This window comes from Oncorhynchus clarkii, chromosome 18 (assembly GCF_045791955.1).
Source record: "Oncorhynchus clarkii lewisi isolate Uvic-CL-2024 chromosome 18, UVic_Ocla_1.0, whole genome shotgun sequence".
Classification (NCBI taxonomy): Eukaryota; Metazoa; Chordata; class Actinopteri; order Salmoniformes; family Salmonidae; genus Oncorhynchus; species Oncorhynchus clarkii.
In genome coordinates, this window is record NC_092164.1 from 56,808,362 (window position 1) to 56,821,400 (window position 13,039).

The 13,039-nt window shown below is 42.7% G+C and overlaps 1 protein-coding gene across 2 annotated transcripts; it reads right to left on the reverse strand.

Moving 5' to 3' along the window:
* Window positions 1-442: 442 nt before the first annotated feature.
* On the reverse strand, window positions 443-10,647 carry LOC139373745 (shugoshin 1). 2 transcript variants are annotated; one of them, XM_071114672.1, is made up of 11 exons: window positions 10,514-10,647; window positions 10,189-10,345; window positions 9,770-9,975; window positions 7,637-7,689; window positions 7,398-7,468; window positions 6,305-7,204; window positions 5,762-6,070; window positions 5,530-5,667; window positions 3,410-3,595; window positions 1,358-1,541; window positions 443-1,040 (listed from the first exon to the last, which is right to left on the reverse strand). In XM_071114672.1, the coding sequence occupies exons 2-11, from the start codon at window positions 10,331-10,333 to the stop codon at window positions 905-907; spliced, it is 2,328 nt and encodes a 775-aa protein (XP_070970773.1). In that variant the 5' UTR covers window positions 10,334-10,345; window positions 10,514-10,647; the 3' UTR covers window positions 443-904. The 2 variants fall into 2 exon arrangements, with proteins under 2 accessions (XP_070970773.1, XP_070970774.1); XM_071114673.1 differs by having other exon boundaries at window positions 460-1,040; window positions 1,358-1,475; window positions 10,514-10,634.
* Between the last annotated feature and the right edge of the window lie 2,392 nt (window positions 10,648-13,039).

Sequence of the window (13,039 nt, forward strand, 5' to 3'; positions counted from 1 at the left end):
CACGATGGGTAACGATGCTTCGTGAGTAACTGTGGTTGACGTGTGCAGAGGGTCCCAGGTTGGGGCGAGGAGAGGGCGGAAGCTATACTGTTACATTGATGCTGTTGACCCGGATCACTGGTTGCTGCGGAAAAGGAGGAGGTCAAAAGGGGAGTGAGTGTAACTGATGTGGTGCGGCTAGCTAGTTAGCGGTTACAGCCATTACAACGAGCCCGTCCTATAGCTCCTTCCACCATTCTCCTACGAGACGACAGGAGCTCTGGAAAGTAGAAATCCACATCCTTACAACGGACCTGTTCACATTCCACTTGGAGAACACACTTGTCACTATGGTTGTGACAGAATTTTCATGCAGACAATCGCTCTGTCTTATCACGACCATTGAGTCAAATGTGTTGTATAACCCGAGTGTGTACATGACAATAACGACTCAGCTGAATAGGAATTATGGACTGAAAGTTTATTATAAAATCAAAACATGTTACACATGAAAACAGGGTTATGTAGAGTATACATATTCAAAGATCTTGAAAAGGCAAGCTAAATATACATACTGCATTTACAACAGCGAACTGAATACAACCAGATGAAGGTACATGTTGTGGGTGATGTCTTCCCAGAATATTGATCTAATGTTGCCCTCTATGGGTGGCTAACAACAATCCATACAGTCATCGAGATAGAGAACACATTTTTGGGTGATTTGATTGAATGTCACCAATGCCCATGATGATTTGGCCAAATTCAGCATATGAACAACAAAGAATCGACACAAAGCTGTCCTCCATTTCATTGGACAAAAACAATTAACATGTGGGACACAGACGTAAGTATTCACAACAAAAAATCCTCTCAAACTAACTTGAATGGGTAAAACGTGTGTTCAATGTGAAGACGTCAGATGTCAGCGACATCCCACAAATGACTCGTTGTATTTCTCCAACGACAGCCGAGTCTTCACGGACTTCCTGGGTTTCTGTTTGAAGACGGGAGAGAGGAGGAACTTGGTGTCTGTGAACCTGTCTCCACGTCTCAGTTTCCTGGCGGACAGCAAATAAGAGCGAGATAAGAGATGGTGGTAAAGAGAGAGATTCTCTTCAAAAATGACTGGCATGAGCAACACTGGGGCATTGCAGAAACAATAGGTTATTTATCGGTTTCCACATTGTGTACTGTTGATTTTGCCAGCGCAAGTTAGTTGCTGCTGCTTTAAGTCGTTGTTCATTTAAATTAATGGAAGAGTGTTACGCTCTGTAAGAGTTACGTGTTGTCATTTTCAAAAAACATTTGAGCTGTAAACCAAGAAAGAATCCCACACATTTCAAAAATTCCCTTGGAATTTCACTTTAATACTCACGCGTGCAGCGATGGCTCTTTGTAGTCCACTGTCATCGTGGACCGCCTCTTGCGGCCGGGGACAGGGGTGGAACATCGGTCTGAAGGGCGGGAGCTCTTTAAAGAGAACTTCCGATAGGCTGCAGGGGTAAGATTGGTCACATCACTCAGACTGAAGCCCCGCCCAGTCCTGACACTAAGCCCACCTATGGTGAGAGGACAAAGTGAGTTGTCAGTGCAGAAACGTTGGGAAGAAAGTATCAAGTTTAGGTAGATATTGACAGTAGTGGAACAGTGGTTCAGACAGAGGTGGAGGAATGAGATAAGAGATGAAGATACAGCCAAATATTGTTCAGAGAAGAACACTGCTCATGTTTAACATATACAGTACCAGTCAAAAGTTGACACACGTACTCATTCCATGTTTTTTTTAAATAAAAACAACAACTATTTTCTACATTGTAGAATAATAGTAAAGACATCAAAACTATGAAAAAACACATATGGAATCATGTAGTAACCAAAAACAAAGTGTTAAACAAATCAAAATATATTTTATATTTGAGATTCTTCAAAGTAGCCACACTTTGCCTTGATGACAGCGTTGCACACTTTTGGTATTCTCTCAACCAGCTTCACGAGGTAGTCACCTGGAATGCATTTCAATTAACAGGTGTGACTTGTTAAAAGTTCATTTGTGGACACAACAGTTGTGCTGTGACATGGTAGGGGTGGTATACATAAGATAGCCCTATTTGGGCAAAGACAGCTCATATTATGGCAAGAACAGCTCAAATAAGCAAAGAGAAATGACAGTCCATCATTACTTTAAGACATGAAGGTCTTATGTTTCTTCAAGTGCAGTCGCAAAAACCATCAAGCGCTATGAAGAAACTGGCTGTAATGAGGACCGCCACAGGAAAGGAAGACACAGAGTTACCTCTGCTGCAGAGGATGAGTTCATTAGAGTTACCAGCCTCAGAAATTGCAGCCCAAATAAATGCTTCACAGAGTTCAAGTAACAGACACATCCCAACATCAACTGTTCAGAGGAGACTGCATGAATCAGGCCTTCATGGTCAAATTGTTGCAAAGAAACCTCTACTAAAGGACACCAATAAGAAGAGACTTGCTTGGGACAAGAAAAACGAACAATGGACATTAGACTGGTGGAAATCTGTCCTTTGGTCGGATGAGTCCAAATGTGAGATTTTTGGTTCCAACCACCGTGTCTTTGTGAGATGCAGAGTAGGTGAACGGATGATCTCTACCTGTGTAGTTCCCATGATGCATGGAGGTGTGTGGTGTGAGGTACTTTGCTGGTAACACTGTCAGTGATTTATTTAGAATTCAAGGCACACTTCACCAGCATGGCTACCACAGCATTCTGCAGCGATACACCATTCCATCTGGTTTGCGCTTAGTGGGACTATCATTTGTTTTTCAACAGGACATTGACCCAATACACACCTCCATTCTGTGACAGGGCTATTTTACCAAGGGGAGTGATGGAGTGCTGCATCAGATGACCTGGCCTCCACAATCACCCGACCTCAACCCAATTGAGATGGTTTGGAGCACAGAGTGAAGGAAAAGTAGCCAACAAGTGCTCAGCATATGTGGGAACTAATTTAAGACTGTTGGAAAAGCATTCCTCATGAAGCTGGTTGAGAGTGTGCAAAGCTGTTATCAAGGCAAAGGGTGGCTACTTTGAAGAATATAAAATAAATCTGGATTTGTTTAACACTTTTTTGGATACTACACGATTCCATGTTTTACGTCTTAGTTTTGATATTGTCACAATTATTCTACAATGTGCGGTAAGTAGCCTAGCGGTTAGAGCCTAGTTTAATAAAGATTAAATAAAAATTATAACAATAAACTAAAAAGAAAATAGATAAAAATAAACAAAAAATAAAATAAATGTTGAAAACATTATAAATAAAGAAAAACCCTTGAATGAGTAGACGTGTCCAAACTTTTAACTGGTACTGTAAGTGTAGTGTGAAAGAATAAGAGGACACTGATTTAGCATCATTCATTAACATTCCCTAAGCAGCTAACCGGGCTGTACCTGTCCTCTTGCTTGTTTTGGGGATGTGTGAGATGTGGTTCTGGGGGGTGCTGCTGGTCGGTATCCCAGGAGACTCACGGGGGGAGTCCCTGAAACCAGACAGGACATTGCCGATCCTCATCATCTCCTCCTCCACCCCTGGAGTGACAGGAAGCAGAGCCTCCTCTTTATCTTGTCTGTGTTGCTCTGGAACACAACCACCATCATCATTTACAACTTTTCACTTGTGTCCCAAATGGCACCCTAATCCCTATATACAGTTCAAGTCAGAAGTTTGCATACATCTTAATACATGTAAACTCAGTTCACAATTCCTAACATTTAATCCTAGTAGAAATTCCCTGTTTTAGGTCAGTTAGGATCACTTTATTTTAAGAATGTGAAAATGTCAGAATAATAGTAGGGAGATTTATTTATTTCAGCTTTTATTTTTCATCACATTCCCAGTGGGTCAGAAGTTTACATACACTCAATTAGTATTTGGTAGCATTGCCTATAAATTGTTTAACTTGGGTCAAACGGTTCAGATAGCCTTCCACAAGCTTCCCACAATAAGTTGGGGCAATTTTCAGTTCTGTTCTAAGTTCTGTTCTGCCAACAAATATTCTATAGGTTTGAGGTCAGGGTTTTGTGATGGCCACTCCAATACCTTGACTTTGTTGTCCTTAAGCCATTTTGCCACAACTTTGTAAGTATGCTTGGGGTCATTGTCCATTTGGAAGACCCATTTGCGACCAAGCTTTAACTTCCTGACTGATGTCTTGAGATGTTGCTTCAATATATCCACATAATTTTCCTCCCTCATGATGCCACCTATTTTGTGAAGTGCACCAGTCCCTCCTGCAGCAAAGCACCCCCACAACATGATGCTGCCACCCCCGTGCTTCACAGTATTTTTAAATTTTTATTTTACCTTTATTTAACTAGGCAAGTCAGTTAAGAACAAATTCTTATTTTCAATGACGGCCTAGGAACAGTGGGTTAACTGCCTGTTCAGGGGCAGAACGACAGATTTGTACCTTGTCAGCTCGGGATTTGAACCTTCCGGTTACGAGTCCAACGCTCTAAACACTAGGCTAACCACTAGGCTACCCTGCCTGCCGGTTGGGATGGTGTACTTCGGCTTGCAAGCCTCCCCCTTTCCCCTCCAAACATAATGTTCATTATGGCCAAACAGTCGCATTTTTGTTTCATTAGACCAGAAGACATTTCTCCAAAAAGTACAATCTTTGTTCCCATGTGCAGTTGCAAACCATAGTCTGGCTTTTTTTGGCGGTTTTGGCTTCTTCCTTGCTGAGCGGCCTTTCAGGTTATGTCGATATAGAACTTGTTTTACTGTGGATATAGATACTTTTGTACCTGTTTCCTCCAGCATCTTCACAAGGTCCTTTACTGTTGTTCTGTGATTGATTTGCACTTTTCGCACCAAAGTACGCTCATCTCTAGGAGACAGAACGCATCCCCTTCCAAAGCGGTATGACATCTGCGTGGTCCCATGGTGTTTATACTTGCGTACTGTTGTTTGTACAGATGAATGTGGTACATTCAGGCATTTGGAAATTGCTCCCAAGGATGATCCACACTTGGAGGTATATCATTTTTTTTCTGAGGTCTTGGCTGATTTCTTTTGATTTTCCCATGATGTCAAGCAAAGAAGCACAGAGTTTGAAGGTAGGCCTTGAAATACATCCACAGGTAGACCTCCAATTGACTCAAATTATGTCAATTAGCCTATCAGAAGCTTCTAAAGCCATGACATAATTTTCTGGAACTTTCCAAGCTGTTTAAAAGCATAGTCAACTTAGTGTATGTAAACTTCTGACCCACTGGAATTGTGATACAGTGAATTATAAGTGAAATAATCTGTCTGTAAACAATTGTTGGAAAAACGTCTTGTGTCAAGCACAAAGTAGATGTCCTAATCAATTTGCCAAAACTAGTTTGTTAACAAGACATTTGTGGAGTGGTTGAAAAATGAGTTTTAATGACTACAACCTAAGTGTATGTAAACTTCCGACATCAACTGCATATAGTGCACTACATAGGGAATAAGGTGCCATTTGTGATGACGCCTCAGTCATGGCAATAGACTATCTACCATTCCTAGCATGTCCACTTACCTGGGTGGCCCTCAAGACCCTGCTCTGCCATTGGACCAGGACTGTCAACAAAGACACTCCCAGGTGTTTCTGGGAATTGGACTTCTGTCTCAGGGACCTCAGCGGGCTCAGCTGTGGGACTGGCCTCTACTCTGGTGACTGGATAAACACAGGTGATAAGCAGCAGACACAACACATGACCTATCCTTTCCTATAATTGCACGTATAAATCTGTACGTTGTTCATTGCTCACCACGTGACAACTGTCGTTTAGGAGGGGGGACGTTCTCCTTGTCTCTGGCTGCTTTATAGGGCCGTCCCCTGCGAGTGGGGGTGGGCTTGGCCTGCTCTGGGTGGCCCTGTGTCTTTCGTACTTTTTTTGTCTTTCGGCTTTTAGGAACGTAGGGACTACCCTCTGACTCAGACAAGCTGGTCTCTAAGGCAACATCCATGGCAACCAGAGACAACGGCTGTATCCAAATCGAGCTCTGGCTCCTTTCTGGTTCCTCCTTGAGTTGTTTGTCAAGGACCACAGGGGTGGAACATACCTCCATTCTGGTTGCTAGACACAGGAGATGAATAACTATTTAAACAGATACAATCATCTTCTATATTAGTATATGTGGAAACCTATAGAAAAAGCCCTCATATCTACATCTGTGCCTACTATAATTTTATGCTACCTGGACACAAGGTGAAGATTTACAGCAATGCTTCAGAGCAACCATCAAGGTACCTGATTAGTAGTTGCAAAGACAGTCATCCTAATTGTCTACGTTAACAGTTAAATGCTCACCATGTAACAACTCTGGTTTGGATGGGGGGCCGTTCTCCTTGTCTGTAGCTGCTTTGCAGGGTCGACCTCTGGTTCTAAGAGCGAGGGCAGGCTTGGCCCGGTCCCGGGGGCTCCGCCTCTTCCGTTTCTGAGGAACGTAGGGGCTGTCTTCTGACTCAGAAGACGAAGATGAACTAGACTCAGATGACGACAGAGTCCTCTTCGGGTTCTGTTTCCTCTCCACCTCCTGTATGGGTGTGTCTCGGGGGTTATCCTTGGGTCCGCTACCCTTGAAGGGGGTGAGGTGTACCCCGTCCTCGCAGTCGAAATCAAAAGTGTCATTGAATCCCTGAGATGTGTTGAGGGAGGTGTTGAGAGATGCAGCAGAGGCCACCCCGGTTCTGGACCGTGTGGCTGAGCGGTCCCGGCTCTTGGACCGGGCTCTGGGTTTAGAGGTCTCCCAGGGTTTCTTCAGAGGGGGGCGGTCCGGTTTGAGGCCCCTCTCTTGCTTGCGTGCAGACAGTTCGGGCTTAGGCCACGGTGGATGGGCCTGTTTTGGTTTGTTCCGGGGTTGCTGCTGTTGATATGCTGGTTTAGCCGGGGGCTCTGGGGTGAAGTGCTGCTGGAACTCCTCTGAGCCAATCGGATTGCCTCTCTCCATCTTCACTTCCTGTATGTTGTTCTGGCCTCTCCTGGCGTTTAGAACCAGGCTCTCCATTACGACCTCAGTCTTTTTCTGTATGAGAGATTCTGGAGAGGCGCTGTGGTTCTGCTCATAGAACGAGGAACGGCGCCCTTTCCGCACATGCTCAGATCGCCTCCCTCTGCCTTCCACCCGGCGACGTCTCACAGCCACTGTCTTTGGCAACGCCACTTGCCCGTCACTTTCGCTTTGTCCCACGCCTTTAGAAAACTGAGGCTCTGAGAGAGGGGAATGAATGTCTTTGTCAACAACATGGATGGTTCATTAAAAGTGACACATCCTAACAGACATGCACATTGTTGTTGTGATTTTCTGTCTAATTATCCAAAGTAATATCACAATTCTGGAGTGAAAGCCCTAACAGTTCAAATCTGTAAGAATGCTTTGTCTGGTAAATGTCATTTCATATACCTGAGCTGATGGGTGAGAGTGGAGCTTCGTCCTTCACAGGATCTTCCAGAGCAGCTTGGCTTTGAATTCTCCTGCACAAAAGGAACAAAAAAGGGAAAAAGAAAAGACATTTCAGGGAGGAATTGATGACATTCACAAGGTGACAGGAGATGGGATGAAGCACACTGGACATTAAACAGTGGCTCTTTGACTGTGAGAAATATGATGCATTCAGTTGATATGATATTTGAATAGCTCACCTGGAGGTGTCCACTGGATTTGGTAGTTCAGCAAGGAGCTGTGCAGGTCCAGTCTAAGCCGCGCATGCGCGTGCACGCACACACACGAGGGCAGAGGAAAGGAAGTTAACAACTTTGTGATGAAAAGCACCCATAGCAGTTACTCAGTATGACCCAATCAGTTATTCAGGCTAAAGGTCGACCAATTATGATTTTTCAACGCCGAACCGATTATTGGAGGACCAAAAAAGCCGATACCGATTATTGGAGGACCAAAAAAGCCAATACCGATTATTGGAGGACCAAAAAAGCCGATACCGATTATTGGAGGACCAAAAAAGCTGATACCGATTATTGGAGGGCCAAAAAAGCCGATACCGATTATTGGAGGACCAAAAAAGCCGATACCGATTATTGGAGGACCAAAAAAGCCGATACCGATTATTGGAGGACCAAAAAAGCCGATACCGATTAAATCGGACGATTTTTACATTTATTTGTAATAATGACAATTACAACAATACTGAATGAACACTTATTTTAACTTAATATAATACATCAATAAAATCAATTTATCCTCAAATAAATTATGAAACATGTTCAATTTGGTTTAAATAATGCAAAAACAAAGTGTTAGAGAAGAAAGTAAAGTGCAATATGTGCCATGTAAGAAAGCTAAAGTTTAAGTTCCTTGCTCAGAACATATGAAAGCTGGTGGTTCCTTTTAACATGAGTCTTCAATATTCCCACTTAAGAAGTTTTAGGTTGTAGTTATTATAGGAATTATAGGACTATTTCTCTCTAAACCATTTGTATTTCATATACCTTTGACTATTGGATGTTCTTATAGGCACTTTAGTATTGCCAGTGTAACAGTATAGCTTCCGTCCCTCTCCTCGCCCCTACCTGGGCTCGAACCAGGAACATAACGACAACAGCCGCCCTCGAAGCAGCGTTACCCATGCAGAGCAAGGGGAACAACCACTCCAAGTCTCAGAGTGAGTGATGTTTGAAACGCTATTAGCGCGCACCCCGCTAACTAGCCAGCCATTTCACATCGGTTACACCAGCCTAATCTCGGGAGTTGATAGGCTTGAAGTCATAAACTTCATTGCGAAAAGCTGCTGGCAAAACAATGGTAGTGCCTACCATCGCTCAGTCAGACTGCTCTATCAAATCATAGACTTAATTATAACATGATAACACACAGAAATACGAGCCTTAGGTCATTAATATGGTCGAATCCGGAAACTATCATCTCGAAAACAAGACATTTATTCTTTCAGTGAAATACGGAACCGTTCCGTATTTTATCTAAGGGGTGGCATCCATAAGTCTAAATATTCCTGTTACATTGCACAACCTTCAATGTTATGTCATAATTACGTAAAATTCTGGCAAATTAGGCAGCCCAAACCGTTGCATATACCCTGACTCTGCGTGCAATGAACGCAAGAGAAGTGACACAATTTCACCTGGTTAATATTGCCTGCTAACTCGGATTTATTTTAGCTAAATATGCAGGTTTAAAAATATATACTTCTGTGTATTGATTTTAAGAAAGGCATTGGTGTTTATGGTTAGGTACAGTCGTCCAACGATTGTGCTTTTTTCGCAAATGCGCTTTTGTTAAATCATCCCCCAGTGTTGCATCGATTATATGCAACGCGGGACACGCTAGATAAACAAGTAATATCATCAACCATGTGTAGTTATAACTAGTGATTATGATTGATTGTTTTTTATAAGATAAGTTTAATGCTAGCTAGCAACTTACCTTGGCTTCTACTGCATTCGCGTAACAGGCAGTCTCCTCGTGGAGTGCAATGAGAGGCAGGTGGTTAGAGCGTTGGACTAGTTAACTGTAAGGTTGCAAGATTGAATCCCCCGAGCTGACAAGGTGAAAATCTGTCGTTCTGCCCCTGAACGAGGCAGTTAACCCACCATTCCTAGGCCGTCACTGAAAATAAGTGTGTTCTTAACTGACTTGCCTAGTTAAATAAAGGTATATAAAAAAATATATATATTTTTTTTAATCGACAAAATCGGCGCCCAAAAATACAGATTTCCGATTGTTATGAAAACTTGAAATCGGCCCTAATTAATCGGCCATTCCGATTAATCGGTCAACCTCTAATTCAGGCTGCTTCATACCTGTACATTACTGGCCTGCGCCTCCTGATCTTTGAGCCTCTTCTTGAGCATGAGGAGGTGGAGGAAGAGGGCCTGCTGCTCCCTCTTCATCTGTAGGATGATACCATTGGCCTGCCTCACCTTCTCCTTCTCTGCCTGCAGGGCCAGAGCCAGGGCTTTGTTATTGATCTGCACGTTCTTCAGGATAATTGGCTTCACGTTGCCCGCTGTAGAGAGAAGAGGGAGCTAGCTGAGATATACTCCTCTTCAAAGGTTAACCACCATATGAGTTGTGAAATTACTATAGTAGCTAGCTAGATAACTAGTAGGTATAGCTACGTCCAATTGACCAGATTTTAGGTTGTTAACTACCATGATGCTTAAGTTTACATTACCATCTTCAACATGATACTGGTTGGCATATTATGTGAATATTTTACCACTGGTTCTGTTGATCCTTTTGGACCGTCCCCTGTTGCCTGCAGAGGCGCTTGCCAGGCGTTTGTTCCTCTTCTCAATCATCTTTTCCTTGATGTCACCCAGGCTTTGCTGGAAAGACTTCTTCTGGCCCCGTTCCCTCGCCATGGCTGTACGTAACTGGCAGAACACAAGAGAGTATGACATGTCTACGTTACACCCGTCCTCAGGGTTGAATGTTGTTGTTGATCTGCTACGCTAGCTACTCCGCTAGCAGCGTCTCCATTGCTAATACGTGGAATAAACTGCGTAAAATCACATATACCGACGTTTTAAATGTTGACTTACCTCCTCAGTTATAAACAGTACAGTGAAATGTAATTAGAATCAGTATATTTCACAAGGAATTCTCATAACATAGTCAAATAACTAGCCACAAATCCGTTCTCTACTGGTTGACTTTCGAATTCTGCGCTGCGAGTGCTGATTGGTGGGAACTGGGACGCGTCATTTCCTATCATCTGAAATGCAAAACTTTACTTTTCCACTAGGTGACACCAAAGCCATGTTTCTCTCTCTATACTCTTTCAATGTCTGTATATTTGTGGGTGTGTGTGTCTGAATGGATGCGTTTGTATACAGGAAGAAGGGAAAATAAAAATAACTGATGGAACATATTTACCAAGGACAGCAAAATATACAATGGTCCAATTACAGTATAATACTACTTTGACAGATAATTTCAGAGCACGACAATGATTATTTAAAAGTCAACATTGGTAATTGCCTGTTGGAATAATAATGATATGTGAATATTGAAAGGTAATGAGTTTACAGGGGCGGGATGAAGTTGATTGTTATGTTTCTCAGTATAAATCTATCAATAGATAATATGTAATTCAGTTATTTACTTATTTGATATTCATCAAGTTTTTGGTTGAATATTTGTTACTTATTCCAGCCCACCTGAATGAGTGGATAAAGAACCACAAGCAGGCCATGTGGACGGACCATAAACTTACATTTGACCATGTAAATCTTTGACATAGGCAAATTTTCTCTCTCTCTCTCTCTCTCTCTCTCTCTCTCTCTCTCTCTCTCTCTCTCTCAATGTTCAATGTAAGGGCTTTATTGGCATGGGAAACATATGGTAACATTGCCAAAGCAAGTGAAGTAGAAAATAAACAAAAGTGAAATAAACAATACAAATTAACAGTAAACATTACACTCAAAGTTCCAAAAGAATAAAGACATTTCAAATGTCATATTATATCTATATACAGTGTTGTAATAATGTGAAAATAGTCAAGTACAAAAGGGAAAATAAACTAACATAAATATGGGTTGTATTTACAATGGTGTTTGTTCTTCACTGGTTGCCCTTTTCTTGTGGCAAAAGGTCACAAATCTGTGGTATTTCACCCAGTAGATATGGGAGTTTATCAAAATTGGGTTTGTTTTGGAATTCTGTGTGGATCTGTGTAATCTGAGGGAAATATGTGTCTCTAATATGGTCATACATTTGCCAGGAGGTTAGGAAGTTTCCACCTCATTTTGTGGGCAGTGTGCACATAGCCTGTCTTCTTTTGAGAGCCAGGTCTGCCTACAGCAGCCTTTCTCAATAGCAAGGCTAGGCTCACTGAGTCTGTACATAGTCAAATCTTTCCTTAAGTTTGGGTCAGTCACAGTGGTCAGGTATTATGCCACTGTGTACTCTCTGTTTAGGGCCAAATAGCACTGTAGTTTGCTCTGTTTTTTTGTTAATTTGTCAAGTAATTATCTTTTTGTTTTCTCAGGATTTGGTTAGGTCTAATCTCTCCCTCTCTTTGTCCCCATGTTCCGCCCATCTCTCTCCCCTTTCCCTCTCTCATCGCTCTGTTTCTTTCTCTCCATTCCTCTCTTCATCTCCCTCTCTGCTCCCCTGTTCCGTTGTTCCGTTCTCTCTCTGCTCCCAGTGCCGTAAATAGTAATTCCTTACTGCTCGTGTTCTGCTCAATAAACGTTCCAGAAATAATACTTTCAATGAAATACCAAGTCGTGATCTCATTTACTTTCCCCCGAATGAGTCAAATGGAGCAATTGTATCTTGACACACAGAGAAGCACTCCTTGTTCTGCATGGCAGCAGGGAACCTAAAAAGACCCACCTATGGTGAGGCAGGAGGAGCTTGGCATCAATCAGGTCCGAGTAAATGTCAAAGACATTGAAAGGACTGACAAGAGAGTGGTTCAATGCTAGGCTGGGTTAGGAATAAAGCTGTTGTAAGGGACACACTTCCCTGCCAGTTTCACCATGACCTCAGTCAGTGCTCACAAAGCTTTGTAGCATCCAGAGATGCATGTTCTGGGCTACAAGTCAGATGTCTGCCTCACAGATTTTCAATGATAATGCTGCACTTAGGGTACATTGTGGTGCAAGGGAGAGAAGGCAATGCTGTGTGGACATCGAATGTGCATGGATATGAATGTTCACCACATTGGGCAACAGGGACTCCACCTACTGTAACTACCTTCACAACATTGTGTCTCTTCACAGATCATACATTATCTTCATGACATTGCTTAACCACCATTTACACAAGAAACTCACAACACAACCAACGGTACACATTCCATTAGACATCATCTCATTGCAGAGGAGACATTGCTGTAATTTTCCGGAAAGGCGATGTAAATGTTATGGTTGCCACATTCACTGTCACAGCGGGAGACCACATTCACTGTCACAGCGGGATACCACATTCACTGTCACAGCGGGAGACCACATTCACTGTCACAGCGGGAGACCACATTCACTGTCACAGCGGGAGACCACATTCACTGTCACAGCGGGAGACCACATTCACTGTCACAGCGGGAGACCACATTCACTGTC